At 42.3% G+C, this 24,228-nt stretch overlaps 1 protein-coding gene across 6 annotated transcripts; it reads left to right on the top strand.

Annotated features, from left to right (window-relative positions):
• The first annotated feature begins 7,407 nt into the window (after window positions 1-7,407).
• On the top strand, window positions 7,408-24,077 carry CDV3 (CDV3 homolog). Of its 6 annotated transcripts, none has more exons than XR_012994702.1 (6): window positions 7,408-7,669; window positions 9,560-9,639; window positions 11,849-11,985; window positions 13,055-13,217; window positions 14,327-14,592; window positions 14,759-24,077. XR_012994702.1 is itself a non-coding variant. In XM_076331048.1 (6 exons), exons 1-6 carry the CDS (start codon window positions 7,445-7,447, stop codon window positions 14,773-14,775), a joined length of 672 nt encoding a protein of 223 aa, XP_076187163.1. In that variant the 5' UTR covers window positions 7,408-7,444; the 3' UTR covers window positions 14,776-24,077. The 6 variants fall into 6 exon arrangements, 5 of the variants coding, with proteins under 5 accessions (XP_076187163.1, XP_076187164.1, XP_076187166.1 ...); XM_076331048.1 differs by having other exon boundaries at window positions 14,327-14,376; XM_076331049.1 differs by having other exon boundaries at window positions 14,327-14,376; window positions 14,508-24,077.
• Window positions 24,078-24,228: the final 151 nt, after the last annotated feature.

The raw sequence follows: 24,228 nt of genomic DNA, 5'->3' as shown, positions 1-24,228 counted from the left end.
AAACCCATCAAAGCAGCCTGCTTTATTCAGTTTGATTCAACAATCGAAGTAGGTTGTAGCTTGAACAACTTTATTAGACCCTCCTCATGTAATTGCTTTGCTTACAGATTTCAATTTACTCATGTTGTTAAAATTATAATAAAAATAAAGAATATCAGGTTTTTCGTTTGACTTTTTTTTCCTTCCAGTATTTTCCATGATAGCTGAAGGGTGTTGGATTAAGAACATAGGCCCTCCACTTCCCAGCAAGTAAACTCTTTCTTTTTATAGTACAAGTTTATCAAGACTGAACTCCCCCTCCACTGTGCACACAGCATCCGTGTGGAAATGGCGAGCCCTCTGTTGTGTCACAAGACCATCAGCTCACTAGTGTGAAATCTAATTGAAATAATGCTGAAGCAGTTAAAGTGTGCTATTAACTCAATGCGATTAATTTTGCAATACGTAAGCCAGCATAAGCTGGATGGATGGATGGATGGATGGATGGATGGATGGATGCAACCATCCCAGCAGTGCTTAATAAACATGTTTTAACTCTAGACTAAACTTCTGGAAAAGTTGAAGATGCAGGAGAGCAACAGCAGTTCTGTCTGGGTTCCAGGTCTCATCCTTTTTCTGCATACTGAGAGTCCTAGCCAGGGTGTCAGTTTGTGCAAATGTGATACTTTTTGATATATTGATATATTTTGATACTTGTTTTTTATATGCTTGGCTCTTTCTTGATATCAACATCCCTTAAGGCAGGTTGGCCAAACTTCTTTTGAACAGGCACCCACATAGCACCAATGTGTGGGTGACCCTAGGTAATTCCTCTTATTTTGATGGTATCATGATGAAAAAGATTTGCCATCTTTCACTTCTGACTTTCTTTTATATTTTAAATATTGATATCCTGATTGTATTGCATTTGCAGTATGGTCATATAAAGTGCCAAGATGGATCCCGCATTTTCAGAGAAACATAATGAGCCTTGGCCCCTATCACACAAAATCTTAGCTAGATGGCTGGCTTTCCTTCACAAGTCCCTGCTCAGGAATGAAGCTAACCATACATGTGTTTGTTGGATTAGGACTTTACAATATCAACAGTTACACAGGATGACAACATAGTTCATTAAGTGGACTCAAAAGACTACTGAGAAAAGGCATATATTAAAGAACATAATGGCATACAGCATATATGAGAGGTAGTCTGCAGATATTTTGATCTTTAACTGAAACATTAGCTAACAAAGCTACTTAGTTTTTAATGACTGATAAAATCAAATATACTCTAAATCCACTCTACTTGATCCACCAGTGAATAACAGGAATCAGCACAGAAGTGTTGTCATGCCTTTCCTTGCACATTCCCCCACACATGGAAAATTCTTCCCGATACAGTTACTTGACAAACAATTCCCCATGCAACCTCTGCAAAAAGGCTATTTGGCATGTACCACCTGCAAGATTTTGATCAAAAAATGGATTAAGAGATTACCCAACAACAACCAAAAAAGAAAGGCAGATGGTGGCAGATTCCCTTTTTTCCTCACAGAATGTAGGCTCCTCAGAGCAGTGATAATACCTTCTTACATATCGGTGCAGAACTTACCAAGCTGAGACTCCATCAAGGATAGTGATGATGAGAGAAAATATACAGAAATGGTGGTACAAGAGATGAGATGGCACAGACCCTCGGGTTGTTGTTAACTGGATGCTGTCTGGGAGTGGTCACTTTTTGACATTAGTGAAACATAGCCTCCCCCTCATTCTTGACACATAAGAGAGAGCAGTTTCTCTATGATTTGAGAAGGAAGAGGGAATTTACAAATAATTTGTGCATTTCTTCATAGCAGCCCCCGATAGGTTTTCAGGTTTTCCTTCTGTCTCATGTGTGCTGTAATTATAGACAGCAGCTTCTATAAACAATCAAATGAATCCTACAGCGTAAAAATATACAATCTGGCATCAGATCTCTTAGCTATTTTCTAGTGATGCTTCAGGTATGAAAAGACGCTGCTGGCTATCCCACTGTGAAACTGTTCTTTATAAATGTCACTGACAGAGATAAACCGGGTGAAATTATGACTCTACAATCATACTGTGATGTGAAAGGAAGGATTTTTTAAAGTTTCTTGTATGCCATTTCAAGTTCTTGTTCCAACAAAACCTGGATTGTAGGTTCAAATGATCCAGCATATGTCATAAAAATTAAATTAGATTCCTGCTGACATGTTTCTTCATTGGAATGGAAATAGTTGCTGCAAAATCAAGATATTCCAGTACGGGGAAGTGGCTGGAAAAGGAGGAAGCATCTAAGCATAAAAAATGAAGTTCCGGCAGCTTTTCTCTCTATCCCTAGCGAAGACCAAAAGCCACTGAAAAGATTATTTGTGAATAGTTCATCAGAAGTCAAACGTAGCACATCTGGCCCTTCTAAAACAAAGGGCTTTCATACTAAGTGCCAAAGCTTTGTGAAGAAATCTTTCTCTACTTTTACACAGACTGCTGCTAGCTACCTAGCTAGCTACACAGCCCCTCCAGCATGCCTCGCCAGCCTGAATGCTATCTAAGCATTAACAGTCTTCACCATGTGAGATGGGAAACTGAGAACATGAGAGACTAAAGGCTTTCACAACTATTTGTCAGTGCTAAGGTTCATAAACTGATTTATCTCTATATTTATCCTCTAGTCTAACAGTTGCTATATTAAATACACGTGAACATGTTTCCCACTGGTTTTCCTAAGAAAACCAAAACCAGAAAACAGATTTTATTATCTCCTACTGCAGTATCTATCACACCTATAATTCCCATGAAGGGATTTGTGGCATTTGCTGTTATGAAGACTCAGGATGCCGTCAGAGAGTACAGATAATACAATCTAACAGCCAGCTGCTGCATAAAAGGACATTTCTACTCCCCCTCACTTGCTATGTGTTCCCATCACACTGTCTTGTGTTAGCACCAAGACCTGTCTGATGTCTCAGGAGGCAGTTCAGGAAGCAAAATCAGTGGAAAATTAGCCCTGCAATACGCAGGGAAACTTTCCTGCCACTCAGCTCCCTGAATCAGGCCACTGCAGGGTCAGACGTGTACCACTAGCAGCAAAGGGATGGGAGGGGGAGAGACACTAGTCAGGGCTGTAAAGCACAGCCACCCCCCTTGGCGATAGCTAGTCACTAGGTCGGATTAGCTGTACCGTCAAACCATATGTGTACTTTATCCTCCTCCTCAGCCAGGCACAGCTTCTTCTCTGCCACAGCTTGAACACACGCTGCTGCATCCTCGGGGGAAGCAGAGGGTGCCAGCCCTATGCTAGCCCATGCTTCATTTCAGATTTCACACTGAGTAGCAGCATACCACACCAGCTAGGAGCTGGTACTCTAGCCTGTCATCCTACTGTTTACATTTTAGCATAGGCATTATTATACTGATTCTACAGTTAAAAGATTATTTTTAAGGTGACTTCAAGCTGGCATTCAATACTTCAACAAAACACCATGCACTGCTGCCACCGTTGCCTGCTTTCAGATGGCAATTACTGGTGGAGAAATGGGCATGATAACACTCCTCCCTTCTGGCTGTAGAGGTCTGAAATTACAGCAAACTCTTAGCACCCCAAAGCTGATAGGAAGGCTAAGCTCCTAAAGAGAACCAGGGCCTGTGCTGTGGCAAGGACTCCACCAGAACCCTTCCGCAAGCTGCTCTGCACCTAAGGGCACCTCCTCCGATTTCCTTAAGCAGGCGTCTGCCTAAGAGTTACCGAATGAAGTGTTCTTCTGCTTGTGCTCTGCAGATGTCAAAGCAGTTTGCAGTGCTATCACCTTCATGTCACAGAATGGAGATAATTAGGTATGAAGAAGTAAGGGTAAGACAAAACACCGGGTAACTGGAAATGGAAGCCTGCTCCTAACTCTTGCATCACCCACAACTCACTTCGTCTGTCCTTTCTTCAGTTTCTCCACATGAATAGTGGCTGCTGCATCACTTCCCCTACATGCCGTAGTGCTTCATTCCTCAATCTTTATAAAATGCACCAAGATGCAGAGGGAACAGCATCGTGGCAAGACTCATCATAGCTACAGGACGGAGACGAGAGGTGAACAGGCACCGCTGTACGCCACAACAGGCACGCTGCAGCGTGCACTGCCAACGGGGGGGGGAGGAAAGAGACAAAGTCCTCAGACTCCTCCAGGTAAATCTGTACCTGAGCAGAGGCATTCAAAGCACTGTGTCTTGCCAAAGGTTGGTCACACAGGTCAGTGATACACAGCGCAGCAGAAAGCTGTCTGCTGAGCTCACGCTCCCGTCACGGCAATGTGGCATTCTGGATATATTCCTTGCATTACAAACATTACTTCTGCCAGCCCATGCCTGCGAGCATTCTTCAGCCAAATGTCCTCTGCATCAGTATTGAGGATCGTTGAATTTGAGAGAGGAAAAGAAAAAACAGAAATACTGACCACCTTTTTCTGCATCTAACATTTTACACAGCAACAATCTTAACCATAAAAGCTAACGCAAAGCATTCGCAGAGAACTACAAACGCTGTGCATCAGCACGTTTTCACAATTTTACATAAAAATAAAACCAGAGGTGGGAGGCAAATCCAAGCGTAACTGCATAACTAATGCTTTCTTTAAAGTGCCAACTGAGACATGTCTTTAAATCTGGATCTAAGCCTTCCGAGGCCTAAAACGTTGCTGCTATTTTCCATGGTTTCCACTGAGTCTGTTCCAGATTTAACAGCTGAAACGTTTCTTGGTACTCTGCTCCTGACAGGTATTAAGTTTCTAATCCAGAGTTGCTCATTCCAGCCTTACAGCACTGTGTCTGCAAGGGACAAGTGACGCAGACGCTAAAAGCAGCAAAAAGGCATCGGGTTCGCATTCTTCAGCTAGGGGTTATCTATAATAATGCAATGAAAATATTTTACCAGCTGCTGAAATTCAAAAAATGTGTAGCTTAGAATCAGACACAGCACTCTACTTAGTGGCCAGTATTAGCTTATCTACCACAAAAGCTGAGGGATACAAATTGTCTGCTTAGTTGCATGTTATTATCAGTGCTGAGCCTGCAAGTTACGGCATGGTGCAGTGCGGAGGTATGTCAGCTTCCTGGGCAGTAATGGAGTATAAATGCAAGGGAAGGCAGCGCCTCGACAAAAGGGACGTCAAACACTCTTCCATACCGAGCCGTCCTGCGTCACATCTTCCATGCGACCTTCTATCAACCGAAGGGGACAGCAGGAGTAGGAGGGGAGCCCAGGTGCACCAAGGAGACACAGAAAGTGAGACTTAGCTACTGAATTTGCTTTCTACTTCAGTAATTATTCTTATCACAAAATAGAAAGTGTCGTTGATCATGTGGCATTCTCGGTGTTACCAGATGAACTGTTATGCTTGCAAGTTTTAGTTCTCGGGGCCTGCTCTGTGCGGGATCAAATCCTGTAAGTGCATGGAATGTCAACGGTAGCAGAGAAATACAGTGAGAACGCAGCATGACAGACATTAAATGAGGATTCTAACCAATCTCCCAAATGCAGAACACTCGACTACAGTGATTCAGTTACTCACGGCTACGAAACGCTTCACAAAGACATGGAGTATTTAACCTCTTTCTGCAATATGACAATGGCGCCTCCCTTGTTTTTTCAAACAAGCTGAGAATTATGGATGGAAACCACTAAACAACAGTATTTTCATGGACACAAGTTAAAGACTGTCAAACACTCTCCAAGGTTCAGAAAAACTTTTCATTTATATGTTAATATATACACACATATGTAATGATTTCAAGAGAAAATATCACAAAGCATAAAATACTAAATAAATCAAGAATACAAACATGCTTACTTTTATATGATTGTAATACAAACCAATGCTTATTTGACAGGTAATTCTCGTCTGGGCTCACACTTTAGCAGTAGGAACATCTATCATCTTTTTGACGGCTGACCAACAAAAGAAGTCATCAGAAACAATGTTTCATGTAATTATTTATGACTCATGACAGTCTGAGACTGTTTTTCAAAATGTCTGGCCTCAAAACCTTTTGACAATGCATTTTGAAGCCGTGGTGAACTTTTTAAACACCCATGTTTTTTTCCAGAGCTAAAGGTCACTACAGTACCCAAAGCTAGTGGCGACAATCTGCAGACACCCACTGTGAGGTTTGTTTTCCAGCAGATATCCCTAGGCTTCACTACGAGTCAGGAAAGCAGCTAGGAAGTTCATGCCAACACATCCGGACATCCTAGACAGAGTGGTGTTTCAAGTCTTACTCACTTAACCACACCATTTCCAAGATGAAAGCTAAATTACTTCCTTGCATCCTTTACAATGACAGCGTTAAGTGCACGTCCCTTTCCAGGGTGCGGGGAGGCCGAGCCTTAGTCATCTCAGCCCACGCTACGAGGGAACGCCACTTCACCTCACGGGTGGGGGAGCAGGGCACAAACCCAGCCGCCGCTTGGCAGGCTGAGAGGCCCCCTGGGCCGGCAGGACTGGCTGAGGGCAGGGGCCGCTCCAGCAGCCCTCTCAGCCTCCTCGGAAGCAGCTCTCGCAGCGCTCTGTGGGGACAGCCCCCTCGGGCTGCCGTTCCTGTCCCTCTTTCACTCCGCGGCGGGCCCCGACAGGAAGGGCCTACCCCCGACGCGGGAAGCAGCCAACGGTCTCCCGCGGAGCCCCGGCCGGTCACGGTCCACCTGTGAGCCCTGCCCGGCCGGCCCCACGCACGGGTCCCCTCAGGAGCACCGACTCTCCTCAGGGGAAGGCGGAGGCGGGGGAGGCCGACGCGCGCGGGGCAACGGCCGCCAGGCACTCGCGCCAGCATGGCCGGGCACGCGCCGGGCTGCCCCACGCGCCGGCACTGCCCCGCCCCGCGAGCCCAGCCTCAGCGCGCACGCGCCGCCCCGCTCAACCGAACCCCGTGCGCCTTCCCGCCCCCGCCCGGGTCGGCCAATCCGCAGCCGCGCCACCGCCTCCCCGCCCGTCACGCATTCTCACGTCGTGACGTCCGCGGCTTGCCCCTGGAGACTTCCGACTGGCCGGCAGGCACTTCCTTCCCGGCCGCTCATTGGCCGGGGCGCTGGGGCGCATGCGCGGGAGGGGGGCACAGCCGGAAGGCTCCGCCCCCTTTCTCCTCAGCCCAGCCCCGCGGCGGGCCGCCTCCCCCCCTCCCCTCTTTCGGGCCGTGTCAAGCGGCGGCCACCAACGTGGAGCGCGGAAGCCTCCTCCCGCCGGGCGTCGGGCGGGCTCGCGGGGGCCTGGCCAGCCGCAGCCGTTAGGCGGCCGCGCTCGCTCCCCTGGGCGAGGGGCGGGAGGCCGCGCCGCCGCTGCGCGGGGCTCACCTGTTGGCCCGGGCCGCCGCTGCCTTCTTCTTGCCCCCCCCCCCCCCACCCCCCCCGCCCCGCCGTTGGGAGCGGCCGCCGCCCGCAGGGCCCGGCTGCCGCCGCCGCCATGGCGGAGACCGAGGAGAGGAGCCTCGACGACTTCTTCGCCAAGCGAGACAAGAAGAAGCGGAAGGAGAAGAGCAGCCGAGGGGCCGCCGCCGCCTCCAGCGCCTCCAACGCCGCCTCTAACGCCGCGGGGGCGGCCGCGGCCGCCGGGGGAACCCGCCCGGCTGACGGCAGCGGCTCCGGGGCCGCCGCCTCCAACGCCGGCTCCGCCAAGGCGGCGACCAAGGTACGGCCGGGAGGAGGCGGCGGGGGGGGAGCGGGGCCGCTCCGTCGGGGCGGCGGTGGGGGAAGGGTCACGGCTTCCTCCGCCGGCCCGGGCGGCGCCTTCCTGCCGGCAGGGGGCGCCGCCGCCGGCCCGGGGGAGCGGCGCCGCCCGGCCATGCGGGCGCCCTTGGCGGCACGGGGCCTGGCGGGGCTCCCCGGTCCGGAGCGGGACGGCAGCGGGCTGGAGCCGTCGGGCAGGCGCTGCTGCTGGGAGGGAGCCCGGCGGGCTTCGGCCCGGGTGGACTCCCGGCCTCGAAACGCGCCTTGTATCCGCGTGTTGGGGGGGGGAATGGGGTCGGTTCCTGGTCTGCGGCTTCGGTTCTTGCCCAGCCCTCCCTGGTTTCTGGGTCTTGGCGCAAGGTGGCGGCCGGAACTGGGGGTTTGCATCAGGTGCCAGCCGTAGGCCACCTGGGTTTGTGGCGTGTGGCCTGTGGACCTTGGAGATAAGATCCCCTGGCTCTGCTCCCCCGAGCTCTTTGCCTTTCTGCCAGGGAGGATTTTACTGCCGGTAATTTTTTTTTTTACCGTATTACAGAGAAACGATGCGAATGAAAGAGAAGCTTAAGTGCTTGTGGTTGAGTTAGTGCCTTACAACTGGCTACGCTGTATATTTTTTAAATGAATTTTAAGAAATACTCTGCTGTTTCCTAATGTTGTTTAACTTGGGGAGCTTGACACCTGCAGTAGCTTTCTAAGTAGACCAAGGTCAGTGGTAATCTTTCAGCTGCTCTTCTGCTCATCTACTTGTAAAAGAATATCTGGTTTTGACTGAAGCTTGTACTTGGATTAGAAATAAAGATCACTAAACATGAAAGGTACATTAGTTTGGAAACTGTGATGTTTCCATGGAGATGGGGATATAAGAAATCTAAAAGATTGTAGAGCTGTGGACTCACGCTCTTCCAAAAGACTGAATCTTCAGCAGACGGTGCGCTAACATGAGGTCCACGTATTTAAAGCAATATAAGTACATTTCATGTAGAGTGTAGGAATTATGTAAGCTACTAATTAGGCTGTGTGTGTCTTAAAGCTGTGACTAGGAACATGGGAGGACTGCTTATCTGTTCTGGTCCATTTCTGGCCTACCTTAATAACCACAGAATCTGCTGGTTACACAGTAGGACAAAATTGGCTCCACTTAGGTGGGTCCCTCTTTCCCCAAACATGTAATCAAACTCCCGTTTTAAAACCTTAAAGTAGTGCTGTCCCAAGACTAATATTCTGCTATTTTTGTGCACTGAGATTGCTGTGGTTTTGAAGCTGACCTTTTCACTATTATAAAAATATTATTAAGAAAACAAGAAAGGCTGTAAATGTGGTTGTGAGTGTGAAAAAGTCAAATGTACCAATATTAATCTTTGTCATAAATCCACTGTAAGCTATTCCAAATGTTCTTTACTGTTTGGCTCATGAAATAGGTGATGGAAAAGTAAATCTAAAGCTTCATGTGCATTCAAGCTGTCATAAAAGCTTACTGTTAGTAAACGGGAGAGGTCTCGCCCTTGTATTTCCCTTGTCTTGGCTGTACGGTCCTGTTCCCTACTTTGTGTTGTCCCTTGACTTCCTGCTGGATTTTTACTGAGATGATGTGATTTTCTTTCACCTGAATGACTTTTTTGCTGGGGCATTTGTTAGCTGTTCTAGTGAGTTAAAGTCAGCTCACAAGTACGTCCTAGATGACGTATAGTGAGTTAGGGTAGGAGGGAGTGGAATCCTTTCCCCTGTCGGCAGTGGTGCACCCAGATGGAACTGCACCTTCACCCTTTGTTTTCTTTGTATTATCTTAGTTACATTCTTCTTTTCTACTTTCAGCGTAAAGAAGGTAACAACTTACATTTTTCTCTTCTTACAGGAAGAGGATGATTGGAAGGAGTTTGAACAAAAGGAAGAAATTGATTATAGTGGTCTTAGAGTTCAGTCCATGCAAATAAGGTACTGCTTCTTTTTTCTTTTTCTCTCCGGTGTAATCATTACCTATGTCTTAAAAAGTACGTTCTTCAGAGCTGCCTCCGTGGAGTCCAATTAAACAGAGGTTTGATACGTTTCTGCTAGTATAGAAGTTTGCTGCAGGGTAACTTAGTTTTGACTGTTCTCTGCCGATGTTCTCTTTATTTTCTACATCTCTGTTGATACTCTAGGTCTATCTGTTTTGGTTGGGACTCAAATTTTTATTACAAATGCTTAACATTCCCCTTCATAAAGATAGTAAAGTAGGAATTTGTCTGAGAGAGGAGTGCAGGTTAGTAATTCCCACTGAATCGTTTAACTGCTGTAAGGTTATCTGACTCATCTCAGTTTGGGGAGTGAATTCCTGAACCATTGCATTTTTATTTCAAAAAAACCGAAAATATAGTTGGTAAAACTAGTGTCCCATGACAAGATCCCACAGGACTGCATTTATGAGTCTCGTCCAAGATTCTTTGTTTGCTTTTTTGTTAGACTGTTCCTGTAGTCTGGTCTGAAGTAAGTCTACTTAAGTCTGTCCTGGTTAAAGAAAACGTTTCATCAGGTCAGAAAAAGGATTTTTATGACCTCAGTCTTAGACTGAAAATGTCACATAATCCTCATTGTCCAGGTATGGATGATGTTCAGAATAATGCCATCTTAAAATCATCTTACCTGTAACCAGTGCAATAGATGCTTTCTTCACTGTTTGAGCAGGTCTTACATATTCTTTGATTTATTTATTTTTTTTAACACCCAGCTCTCCCCTGCCCCGCCCTTTCAGTTAACTAGTCCTTTTAGGCCATTAGCACGTATTTGGTCCACAAGCTCTCCATACCATTGAAGTGTCACAGCGGATAATCACATGTCTGAATGGACGAGTAACAAGTGGGCTGCTGCTTCACTGACTACTAGTACTGTTTGACTGAAAAGCAAGTACTTTGGTTTTCCGGACAAAGGCCAGCATTCTGAATGCTTTTGATGCTGTGGCAGATTTTCAGGCCTGTGGAAGTTTCTGCCACAGGATTTTGTAACCACTCAGTGGATTCAGGGAGAGAGTAGAGAAGTAAATGGGAGAAAAACCCACTGGAGGTTATAAATTATTCAGCTCTGGAGATCTCTCTGCTGAAAATAAGACACAGAGTATCTGATGGGGGTGCGGGTGGGATGTTATGTATACTTACTCTGTTGCAGCTAGTCTGTAGGCATCTGCTTTTGGCCGTAGTTTAAAACAGGATAGTGATGTGTTTAGGTCCTTGGCCCAGCTTACTATGATTGTTACTGTATTTGGATGAACAGTGAAAGGCTGTTTATTTTCAGAAATGATAGGTATTTTTAACTGTTTAACTGTTTAACTGTTTTAACTGTTGTCTGATTAGTACTTATACAGAAAGCTTATCCGATCATGATTAGTAGGATTTGGTGTATTATAAACTTCTGTATTCACTTTGCTGCTGTTCAGATCAATGTCTTGGGTTCTTTTAACAGCCTCACCCTCCACGTATGTCCCATTATACCACACAGCTTTCTGTAGTAGCTTTGTCTAGCAAACTGTTTTGAGTCTCTGACTATTTCTATGCAAAATAAAATAGTCTAAGTAAAATACAGTCAGGCTTTTGCATAGGATTTATCTTTAAAAAAGGCATATTTTTCTCTCTTTTTTGATTGCCTGCTTTTAAAAAAAAAAATCTGAGTTGGTTTGTAGATTATATTTGTATGGGTAGTATAAGAGCGTTTCTCAGGTGATTGTGGTTATAGGGAAAGGGAGCTCAGGACTTGCTTTCTGTCACTACTTTTCCACAATTTCTTCCTCTTGACTAAAGCATTTTATGGAAGCTGGACTTGGTAGCCCTTTCCTGCTTTATCTTCTCATCACTTCCAAATGCATGACTGTCTTAGTAAGAAAAAAGTCTTTAAGCTCAAAATAAGAAATCAGTTTATTTAATCACTTATTACAGTTTGGATTTGTGGGTTTTTTTAAGAACTTTTTTCTTTTCAGTTGCCAAGTTATGTAGCCGTGTGCCAAAAATTGTTCAGATGGAAGTACTAATACAGTAGTTACAGGAGTAATGTAGTCTGGTTAAATCTAGTATCTTCAGTACAGTAGCCGTGAAGTCTTGTCTATGGCAATTGTGTAATCTCTGGCAAATCTTAAACCTCTGTTTGTAAAATGCTGCTTGTCATTTCTTTTTTATAGTGAAAAAGAAGATGATGAAAGTGAAAAAAGAGAAGAACCTGGTGACAACTGGGAGGAGACTGGTGGTGGTGTAGACAGATCATCTGGTCCTTGGAATAAATCAGCTCCTGCACCAGCACCTGTCGTTGAACCAATTGGTAAATTTAACTCAGAGGTGTTGCTTTTTCCAATCGGAAGCGTATCGGGTTGAATTAAGCTGCTCAGAGCGTAGAGCTCAAGGAGCAGTTCCTATTCAGGCACCTTCTAACATACTAATGGCTTGTTTGACATACTAGCAAATGAGGAAATTTTCCTGTGCAGGGATCTGAGGAACTGAATTGATAGTACTGTCAGATACTTCAAATAAACACAAATGGAGGGGTTTTTATTTCTGACTTCAAAAGCAGCTGGGGGGAAAGCATTCCATCTTTGAAGGAGATCACTCTACTTTGCAATCTGCAAATATCTGTTGGAAGCATTTCTGTTGATCTAACAATATTGCTTTGACAATTATGTGGATGTTCAGCCAGTATCTGATGTCTAATATGGCAGTTCTTGAGTAGGGTTCCATGGTTAGTAGTGCGCATTTCAAATCAGTTCTAGGGTACAGAGAACATGACATTGCAAAATTGATTCTTAAACTGAGATAGGACTTTAGTTTTGATTAAGTACAATTTATTAGCATCAGCGGAGATAAAATAGTTAGCCATGATCTGAGTTCAGACTATTCTCTTCCATTGAGAAATTAATTGAAAAGTGGCCTGCTGTCTTCTTTCTTGTCTGTACAGGCAAGGAGGTAAAGTTAATTAATCGGTGTTATTTCATTGTAGATTGTTACCTTAAATATGAACTATTTGGATATTCTCTTCTGCATCTGGAAAGGTGCTTTAAATAAGATTTGGCAAATATATAATTATGTGTTTAAATCTCTAGTTTTAAATGTGAGCTGCTCATAAATTGCAAATAAGAAACATGAAGTCCTCATCAGTGGTTTTGATTCCCTGAACTTTGTGAGGCAATACACCGGAGCCACATTTTCATTTGACTACTAAGTGTAGGCTAAATTATGTGACACCTGATTTCCTGCCTTGTCTAAAATATTTTCTTCCAGACCTTTAAAAGGTGCAAAAACATACCTGTAAGATTCTTTTTTTTTATATGTGGGGGCTTTTTTTCAGATATGAATGCAAACTTACTCTCTTGTCTAAATCCTGTTTGTATAACTAGTTACAGAAACCCCAGAACCAGTTCAGACTGGTGGTGTATACAGGCCGCCTGGTGCCAGGGAGGGCGGCAGGCCACGGAGAGCACAGCAAGGACCACCAGAAATCTATAGTGATACGCAGTTTCCATCACTGCAGTCCACCGCCAAGCTTGTAGACAGTCGAAAGTAAGTACATTCCATTAATTCCCTAAGACGTATTTTAACTGCCTTCTCTAAGTTCTTATTTTGTTTTAGGGCTTAAGCCTGAATCTTTCCACAGAGGAAAGAAATCACTAAGAAATTATTCTGTTTGGCAAAGGGGCGTGGGAGAGGTCTTAACTGTATTTTCCAACTCTAGGAAGGGCTTCCCATGAAATAACTTTCATAGGACATAGCCCAGTGAGATAGCCAAACAAGACTGCCAGTTACCTTATCTTTGACTTGCTGAAGGATTTCCCTGAAGCAGAGAATTTCTGCTCTTGGCAGCATCTGATTCCTTGAGATACTAGCCATGGTGAGGTTCTGCGTTATTACTGTCAGTAGACATGAGTAGGATGCCTTGAGCACACTGCCCTCTCATTAGAGCTGCGAAGGTAACTTAAATGGAGGAATGGGGTTTAATACAAACATAAATCAATAAACTTGCTGTCAGAGCTGTAGTTTGCAATGGTGAGCTTCCCCCAAAGTATTTTGTGGTGCTGAAGACTTGAGTCTCGCCCTGCTTTTGAGTCCTGATCTTTCCATAACCTCATTCCCTACAGAAGAGATAGCTAGGCCAATACCTAATTCACTCGGGGTTTGGGGTGGGTTTTTTTGTTTTCTGTTTTTTTTTCTGCTTGCTGTGTTATTGACTAATACAGCCTAGCAGAAGCTTTGTTTCTTCTTCTGGTTTTTTTGGTGTGGCTTTGTCTGCTTAGCAAATGAGACATGCTGTCATTGATGCTTTAGGGTTTGAACGGTGCAAATTGAGCTAAGATGAAATTCTGAGTGAGCATTCTAGAAATAGACTTCTGCTTTCTAAAACCTATTTTTCATAAATGCACTTAAATTTACTTTTGAGAATGTGAATATTGAAATTTAGAATGTAATCTGAATTGTACTGGGTGATGAGCTTGATTCTGGAGATAAGGTTTTTCAGGATTTGCTTGGGAATGTTTGGCTGTTCTGTTAAAACTCTAGACCTTAGTGTTCTGTGTTCATAATGTTTTTGTTGGGATGGGGTGGAAATCGACTAGAAATTCACAATTCACAAGCTAGTGATAAGATATTTACTGATTACATTTATTTTCCCTTAGGGATAAAGAAATGGAGAAGAGCTTTGAAGTAGTAAAACACAAAACTAGAGGTAGGGATGAGGTCTCAAAAAACCAGGCACTTAAACTTCAGCTAGACAACCAGTATGCTGTGCTTGGGGATCAGTAGAGCTGCATACACATTACAATTAAGGAATGCTTTTTTGGTAACCCTTCTACTAAGGTAACTAAACTACAGCTAACGGCTATGATGAACATGCCACCTTATTTCTGCTGGATCTACTGCAGCAAGTGCAGACTACTTTGACGTAAGTGATTGGTTCTCCTGCACTATGGAAGCATAATATGTTACAACTTCTCCATTGGATATGGGGCAAATTAATGTAAATGATTGAACAAGAGTCATCAGTGTTCTTTAATTGCTCAGAAAGATACCTACAGCCAGTGGTCATTTCAAAATCTTTTTATGTTCAGATACTGAGCCTTCGTAAAGGTTGACTACCTCAGACTTGCTGCACTCATTGTGGACACCATGTGGATCACAACTTCTGGAAGAGAAGGTTACAGCTGTTTTAGTGGCCATCTGAAACTTGAAACCAGCTCTACTGGATTCCTGTCAGAAATCCTGCAGAAGTCAGCCATTTGGTTCCAATTTGCTATAACAAAGATTTAAGTGACCTTAATGACAAACGTATTCTGTTCCCCTTCTGAGGAATCCTGTCGTGTAGCCATAGCCTACTAGAGACTTCTGGAGCGTACCATACCACTCATACTATCCAAGTATAACAGAGCTGTAGTTTGTTTACCTTTTTAGATAGCTGTACTGAAGTAACTGCAAAACAAATTAAAACTCATTCATTATCAGATTTGAGGAATGATGGGTTTGAATGGTCTGTTTGCATTAGCCATTTTCACAGTTGTCTGTTTAAGCAATTTTTTTTCTGTTCTCCACAAAAAAAATGCCTGCCTTGTTTCTGGTATCAAATTGCAGTATATTTAAATAATAATGAGATGTTGTAGTGAAATAGGGTTTACTTTGGTTTTCGTCATGAGGTTTGTCTTTCTCACCCTAAGGCACCAAGACTTAAGAGTTTTGATTTGACACAGAGGTATCCAGACTCCAACTACAGTCTTCAGAATTTGTCTTAAAAATGAGATATGTGGCAGTAGCCATACTAGCTAGAAGTTTCTCTATTAAAAATAGTTCTTTGTTTGTTGAAGAGTAATGGTTACTTGATAACCAAAATAACTTGGTATGCAGAGGGATAACTAAAGCTGGTAAGCCGTATTTGTTTGGCTACTTTGTGAAGCATGCAGGCTTTCTGAGGCAGAAATCCTGTAAGTAAAACTCGTAAATGGTGTTTATTCAAAGTCAGGAAGTTTAGTAATAATGGAAGGCAGTGACTTCTTTAAGTTGTTGTCATCTCTGACTTACTTTAGTGGAAGTAGGCAAAATGGCACTGATACACTAAGAATATAGGACATTGACCGTAACTCTGATTCAATGAACAAAACCTGTCAAGTACCAAAAGTGTCCTGCTGTAACTGTTTTTCTCTTCTCTGAATTCTTACACAAGCAAAATGAAGTACAATAGTGGCGTGCTCCAGTGTTGAGGTTTCTCAGAGTAAATGCCAAAAAATAGACCCAACATCTATAAGAGTTGCCAATGGCAAGAAAAACAAGGGAACAAAACAAAACTTGCTTACGTGTGTGGGAGTATTATGTATGTGCAGATGATGAGGGTAGTGCAGGAATCGCCTAGTTGGGTTCCCTTTGACTAACTGCTGACTCGCTTTAAATCTACTTCTCTGAGGCCAACGGGAATTTTGCTGTTGACTTCAGTGGGGCTGGGGTTTCACCTGGTTCTTTTGTGCACAGACTAAAACTGGCCTTGCCCTTGCGGAGTTAACTGTCTCTAAAACTTCTGCTAGAAGCTGCTATTAAAGAGAGGGCTCGAGAGACTATTCTTAAAGTTGGAGACTTCATTTGGAAACAAAACCCCACTGAAAGACTGATCCCAATCCCTTGGACTCTGAGCCATGTATCTTCCTTGAAAATACATTGTTGCCAGCAAAACTGTTGATTTGTCACTGAAGCTTTCTGTGGAATTCATGGTAAATGGACATGTCGCTTGATGTGGTAGAAATGTGAAATCTTAAAGCACTTTTCCTGATGATCTGAAGCAGTTGAAATCACCAGTGCACACAAATCAAGTTTTAGTCTACGGTATGAAGGGTAGATGAGACTGTCCGTTGTACCATCCTTATCTGAGTTTTTGGGCATGAATTCTGGCAGTTCAGTAAAACCCTGTAACAGTTGCAAATCAAATAAAATGGAAATATACATGGATTCTGGAGTCTTTACCTTTTAGTTCTAGCTTATGACCATACAACAGCTGAGGAAACGCAGAGCATTTGGATCTCTTAAGGGACAGGCCATGGAGTGGGTAGTCAGCCTTATGGTCAGGTGGGCTATATTTAAGAGCTTATAGCAGTGCATATTAATATGACTTTTATTTATACATAGAAATTTAGTTTGCCTGTGAGAGTGTCTTCTTACTCCCACCATATAGGACTGGTTTGAGATTGTGAATTGAGTATGAATGAAGCTTTGATTTGCTTTTCACTTGAAAGTAGCTCTACTAAATTAAAGAATGAAAAAAACCCCAACAAAACAAGACAAACCTCTGGATGGTTGCTGTCACCAGAGTCCATCAGCTACTGATAACTAGAGGTGTTATTTTGGCGGCTTATCTTAAGCATATCATTCCAGGTTCTTTCTAGAGGCATAAAGGAAAAAAAATCAGAAATGCAGCAAATTTCCATAGTACAGAATGTTAAATTATTTTGAAGTGTTTCTTGTGTTAAATATCGCTGCCAGCAGCTATCAAAATGCCAGTTGCCAGTATCTACCTTGTAACGATAAATTGTTCTGCATGCCTGAAATGTTGAAAGTCGGTCCTCTGTGGAAGCTCAGTATGCTTTTGAGACTCTGAAGTCCAACTTCATCTGGTTTGTTGTTGCATTCATTCAAGGCATGCTAAGAATGTCCATTTCATTCCTTCAAAAATGCTTGTTGAAGGCTCATTCTATAAATGAAGGATTGTCAGTTGTAGAAATGAGATTCTTGATAGCAGTCAGTAAAATGCAGTTTTGTGCCACTTCAGGAACTTCCTAACCTGTAACATGCTTCTATAGTGGCTTAGTTATTAATTTCCAATTTAAAGGTTCCATTTTACTTTCTCTGGCTTAAAATAAAAACACAGCCATAAGGTACCGATGTGCTAGTAGAACATTTAAATGTCCAGTACTTACTGGAAAAGGAACAATTTGGATTTGTGGTTCTCGGTGATATAGTCTGTATTTAAGGAATGTTAAAATGCCAAAAACTAGATAATTTTAATAAAGTTGGACTTCCCAAATGCCTGCTGTAGGAATCTGGCATCTGTATTTACTTGAGCTGATGATAAATGTAGGAGAGGATTAGTTTTGTCCCCTCCCACCCCCACCCCCCATTTAGCTGTGCCATGTTTAATCTTCTTCTCAAATGAAGAGAAATTGACAACTAAAAGTGACTCTCTCCTGCTACTTCAGTTTTGTCTTTGTAGCTAACTTTACCAGTCATGTCCAAAGTAACTCGCTTATGAACAGATGAATTTTTAATGGTACAAATTGTGTTAGAGACCTGACACCATAGGGAATAGGGTTTTTGGTATTTGACTGCATCTGTTGGCTCCTGGAAACTTTCACCACAACATGGCTGAGACATCTGTGCTGGTCAAGGAAACAACACAAATTTGATGGGGCTGCACATCTTGGAGTTTGCTTATCTGAGCTTTTGCAATAGTTATATCTTCTTTTTCTACTTTCTAACTTCAGCCTGGTTGAGCAGTTCTAAACTTGCTTGTGGTTTTCTGTCAAATACCATAACTAAAATGGAGGAGCTGATTCTTTTTTTAAGCACATGAAACCCTATTAGTCTAAAAGGTGCTTATTTACAAGGTAGTAATATTATTCTTTCCAATATTGACGTGGTCAGAGAAATTAATACCTCACAAATTGGTCATGTAAAATATATCAGAGGCCCAAGAAACTAAATTTTACCAAAAACACCTTGAATACTTAAAAATCTTTATGAATAGCCACAATTCAGGTTTCATCGCCTGACTGTAATTTAGTTCCCAAATTTTGTCCCTCTCTGTTTTCAGCTTTTAATTTCACAAAGTGGTTTTAATGGTAAATAGGGCCTTTATTTGGGAATATAAAAAAAAAAAAATAACATGCATATTTAAATTTCAGATGTATAAATTAATTATGTACAAAGGGGGAGGGAATTTACATATATTTGCCAAAAAATTCTTCAGAGAAAGTTAAAAAGTCAGCTTGTCTGTATCGACGTTAATATGAGAACCTGCAAGCTCTAGCAGATGGAAGAAGAAATGACAGCAGAAAACAGAACTGAGGAGTCTAATACTGATTTGGATAAGTCATAACTATCATGTATCTAGAGTTTGGCTTCTGAAGCACCAGCTGTAGTTCCACCATGTTCTGTTTAAAGTGAAATAGAACAGGAAGGAAGATTTTTTTTTTTAAATTAGGACAAGTGGAAATTATGCAAATAAAACACAGGAGGAATAAGAAGAGAGGGATTAGGAAGGCTGTTTTCTAAATGATAGCATTAAATGCATAGCCTGAGGTAGGGAGCGGAGTGTAAGTGGTTGGGTAGGAGAAGTGCAGGGTAAGCACTGCTTGCACAAGTGACAGATCCATCTGACTTAAAATCAGCAAAAGTGTTTGAAGTTCAGTACCTGGGGAAGGCATTCCATTTTTTTTCCCCCTTTAAAGAAAAGAATCAGGAAAACCTGTCCAGAGAGAAGGTAGAATTCTGCATTGGTACAAAGCTGTCTAACCAGTTGCTTAAAGAGCGAACCGAGAAAGGACAAATTCCAAGTTAGTTCAGCAATCTTATTAGGAAATAGCTTGTTTCATATTTAAGAAAACTCTTTCTCACTTCTGCGTGATAAAAAGCTGAGACACTGATTCAAATTGATGTGAAGACATTTCCTTTTTTTTGTGAAGCATCTTCTAATGGTACGTGTATCACAGTTTTATGTTCAGTTGCTTAGAATATATGTTGATTTAGCAAGGTTAATGAAGTTCAATGGGCTGCTTAGCCAGAATACAAATATTAAAAATGTATCACAGTATTAATGAATCATCAGAAAAAGTACTGCATCTGGAATGCTGGAATGGAAAGTATAATCTAAAACAACTGCGTGCACTGAAAAGAAGCAAGCCCATTTTGTAGGAAGAGCATAGGACCAAGAGAGTAGGATTTAGCCTTGGTTTTCCACTGAGCTGCTGTGTCAACTTCAAGTAATTTAGTTTCACTTTGCCTCGGTTTCCCCAGCTGTACCAAAAAAACCCAACAACCTACCTCACAGGGGTGTTGTGAGGCCAAAGCTGTTCTTTGTTCAGGGCTGGGGCTGATGGAAGGTGCTGCAGAGGACTAAAAAAATCTTTATTAAGAGATCTTTATACTAGCTTTCATTACAATATTTTAATACTACTTTGAGAAAGGCTTATTTCTACAGAATGTAATACACATTCTATTTAAGTATTATGTAATTAGTCTTATTTTAGTATGTATGGGTAAGGAAAAAGTTCAGGCTGAGCACTCTGTTATTTCCTCTCTTTAATTATCTGTGCAACCAAATTAATATGAGGCTTTTTGTTTTTACGTGGAATACATTACAATCAATATTGCTACATTTTGTAAACCCCATGACTGAAATAAAATCCTGCTCACAGTTGATAGCCATCTCTTCTAATGTGGCTGTTTTAAAGTTTGTTCAAATATGTGAACTAGAAATGTTCACTCCTGAAAGTTATATTTGTGTCAGGATGCCAAGTGGTATTTTGTAGTAGGAATGTAGTTTTCTTCCCCTCTCCACATGTAAACATACATTTGTCCTATTCTTTATCCTTTCCCATATTTAAGTTGAAGTAGCATGCAGGTACAATGGAAATATGGGAGAGAGAGTAATCTTACCAGATTCTAAAAGTTTTGAGGTTATTAAGGCAGGCTGTGGAGGGAAAACATGAGGGGAATAAAACAAAGGGAAATAGTTGCCTATGGAGATGTTTCTGTGAAACAGATAAAGGAAAGAAATGATCAGAAGATAGAGCTGAGAGGGGTAAGCAGAGGGATAGGTAGGAGAGGAAGGAATACAGACACAGAAGATGTGATTACCCTATTTACTTTTATCTCCTGTTTTATCAGTTAACTGCAGCTGGACGAACATGAAGAAATAATTTTTATGGGTAGGCCCTTGTCTGCTGTTGCTGGTGATTTCAAGGTTCATCACTCAGCTTTTACAGTGGACCTCCAAATGGAAGCAGAGAACATGATGGTGGTATGTGTGCAGACAAGTTAGACCTCTGGTGGGTGCTGGACAGAGATGAGGCCCAGCAGCTATCCTCTCTTGCCGATACTATCATTGCAGCACCTCTAAGACAGTTGTTAATGTGCATCAGCTGTGGCAATTCTCTGTCAGAAATGATTACTCTTAAATTTCAACACACTAGTGCAGTTGCTTCAGAGGAAATGTTTAACTAGCTGAATAATAAGCATTAAGAAATAACACGGGGCTTTTTGGAATACTTACGGTGGTGATGATGAGGAGTGATATTGAGGTCAACAGATTGGTAGGTGGCTTAAAATGACTGAGGTATATATCCTGTTACATGGTGAGAAGGAGAATTACTTTTAAGATGTGTATCATCTATTCTTTTCCCCTCTTAACAAATAAACTGCCTTGGTCTTACTGTCTTTCCAGCTACGAAGAGCTGCTTCTACTGTTCTCTTATCACTTTCCTCCCTGTATTTTTCCAAATGTCACTTTTTTTAAGGTGCTGATGAAACAGCAAATATTCACTGAGGACCTCTAAGAGAAATACATGCTGTAATATTTTTCCATATTGTTCTGTCTTTAATACAGCCTAACATCTTATTCGCTTTCTTGACTGCAACTACACATTGAGCAGATGTCTTCATCGAGCTGTCCATGGTGATGCCTAGATCGTCCCCTTGAAAGTTCACAGCTAATTCAGAATCCACCAGAGCATGTATGAGTGGTTTAAAGCCTTTCCAGTATTAATTGCCTTGGGTTTATTTTCTGTTGACATTCACTTGCCACTGAATTGCCAAGTTTACAGAGTTAGTTAGCTTACCCTGGCAATCACCATCTTCCCCAGTGCTGACAAACCTAATAACTTTCTATGGGCATTGGCTTTTGCCATCCGATATACTGAAGTCTTCAGTTTCATGTATATAATTCACTCTTCTTCCCAGTGACTAGCATGGCATGCTCTTACTAACTTTTACTCAATCTGACCTTTTCTGTTCTGTTTCTTGTCTCCTATCTTCTGTACTGAATTTTCTTTCTAGCTCAGTTATAGCATTGAAGTCATCGAGTTATAACTGCTTTATTTCAAATAATTTGCCTACAGAAAACTTAGTTAAAATGTTGTCATAAGCTTCCTTTTTTAATTAAAACAAATCACTTATTCTGTATCTCTTTCAGAGTACGTACAACCATTAACAAAATGATCCAAACCATAAAAACAGGCTGATACAAGAGAACAAATGCATTGAGAAACAGGTAAAATGTACATGAATCTGATCTCCTGGAGCTTAACTTCATTGGTTTCAGTGGAGTTATTTCCGTCACTTGAGATCAGTTTCATTAAAACTTGATTTGAGCTCTTCTCACTTGAAGTCTAGATACAACAGCCAGAATCAAGCGCAAGTGAACAAACCCCATAGCAAGCTTGTTTTAAATTTCTGGCTTACTCTGCACTTTGTTTGTGGCAGAGATGAAGCAGATGTATTACTTCGTCTCTGACCAGCAGCCAAATGGGCTCAGCCACACTTAGTCTAACACACCTATTTTGGTATTTAACTGGACATGGAAATTAGATTAAAATATTTGAGGTGAAGATGAGTGCAGCAACACTGGGCAGCAGGCTTAGTCTTTGTGGTTTGTTTCATCTCTTCACATTCTCATCTTGTACTTTAAAGATCGTACATCTGTAAATAAGGTTAAGTCTTTAAGTGCTGACTGCATTTACCAGTATTGCTACGTTTATAAATACAAAGGAGGTGTCATAAGGGGAGACTCAAGCCTGTTAGGATGTATAGCCTACCACTTAAGAGCTGCACTGTCTCAATATCAGAACACTGTATCATATAGAACAGCTGCTTTCCAGTACTAATAATGATACGTGGTTGAGAAGAATGCACCTTGGATTTTGCATCCAAATAAATTGTATCTGTTCTATTACAGCAGTTACTAGTATTCTGTCAAAAAAAATTGTGGCTGCTGGGGGTTTATAAAGTTGGCAAATTGGAGCTGAGGTTTTTTGTTAATTTTGAGGGGGTGAAGGGGAAATAGAGCAGATGCAGCGATATCTGATAGTTGTTAGAATGTAGTACTTCATACCCTCTCCCGCGCATCTAGAAGACTCATGTCTGCTGCTACACTCACCAAAGCCCTGTCTTGCCACTGTAAATCCTTACTGTGTTATTTACTAACCACCCAGTAACCTTCAGGACTGACTAGTTCTCTGACTGTGCACTGTGTCTGTAATCTGGGAATTAGGTAAAAGGCAAACTAGCTTTGCAAAACTGGCACAACAGTGTTTTCCAGATAATTGGCTCTGCTAACTTTTTTTCTGCAATTCAAAGCCCAGCAACAATCTCTTGCTTTGACCTTTCTTCACCCTAGAGTATTCCCCTTCTTCTTTTGTTCATCTACGTTATTACCATGCCAAGGATTTCTAGTCAGGTGCCTGAATTATTCACGACTTACTTAGAAAGCAGCTCTATAAGCAAGAACTCCCAAGTCTCGATCATGCCGTATTTCTTCTGTCAGGGCTCTAGCATCACAAACATGGCTTCACCTGTTGCAAAATTGCTTAGCAAGTAAATGTGGTCTCCTTGAAGAATTTAAACCTAGACCCTCAAAGGCTACGTGGGAGCCTAACTCCCACAGAATACAGAAAAATGAAGGCAGTAGCACTGGTCACGGTACAACACAGTTCAGCTATGAAAAGAAGTAGGGTTGCATGACTGGTAACATGCTAGCTCAAACAAAACTCTTACCTGGACAGCAGGGCCTAGCCTAAAACATTTTTATTTTTTTTAATGAAGAGATGACTGAGTGAAGAATAGTAGGAGGACATCTCTGTAAGTGAAAAAAATATGAAACTGAATTTGCTTTCAACAACATACCGGAATGTCTCACCACCAGACTTAACCTGAAGAAATGAAGATAAAGCCATCTGAGTGCTTACTGTAGTGCAAAAGAAAGACCGATACTGTCTGGCTGGGAAAATGGTTGGCTGGGAGCCTGCTGAGCACAGCAGAAACTGTTTCAGCAAAGTAGAGTACAATGTGAACTATTTCTGAGGATCCCTGTGTGGCCCCCACAGTTAACACAGGAACCTAATGGTGCCTGTATATTTATATAATTATATGTTTATAGTCATAATTTAAGTTCAAAACCTGAACTATATATATATTTTTTTGTCAGTAGATTTTTTACCCTGGTTTACCTATCATGGCTTCTGCATATGACAACTTCTGACTGTGCGGTGCACACACCTGTTGTTGTCCTTTTGTCCCATGTTAGAGTAATGGTATCAAACTCTGTAAAGCACTTTTGTGATGTTTCCTGTGAAGAAAGCTGAAGAAAATAAATTTATCTTAACAGCACCAATGGAATTTATACCTCCAAGTCTGTCTCGCTTTTGTTGTGTTCACCCCTCTCTTCAGGGACTGAGCAATCACAGCAGTCAGCGGCACGGACAGCAGCGTGCTGGTTGTCAGGGCGTTGTTCTAGGCTCAGCGCAGAAGAGAGGCTGGCTCTGGCTGTTAACAG

Source organism: Aptenodytes patagonicus, chromosome 2 (genome assembly GCF_965638725.1).
Source record: "Aptenodytes patagonicus chromosome 2, bAptPat1.pri.cur, whole genome shotgun sequence".
Classification (NCBI taxonomy): domain Eukaryota; kingdom Metazoa; phylum Chordata; class Aves; order Sphenisciformes; family Spheniscidae; genus Aptenodytes; species Aptenodytes patagonicus.
The sequence above is the reverse complement of the archived record's forward strand: the minus strand, read 5'-3'. Positions and strand labels throughout refer to the sequence as shown.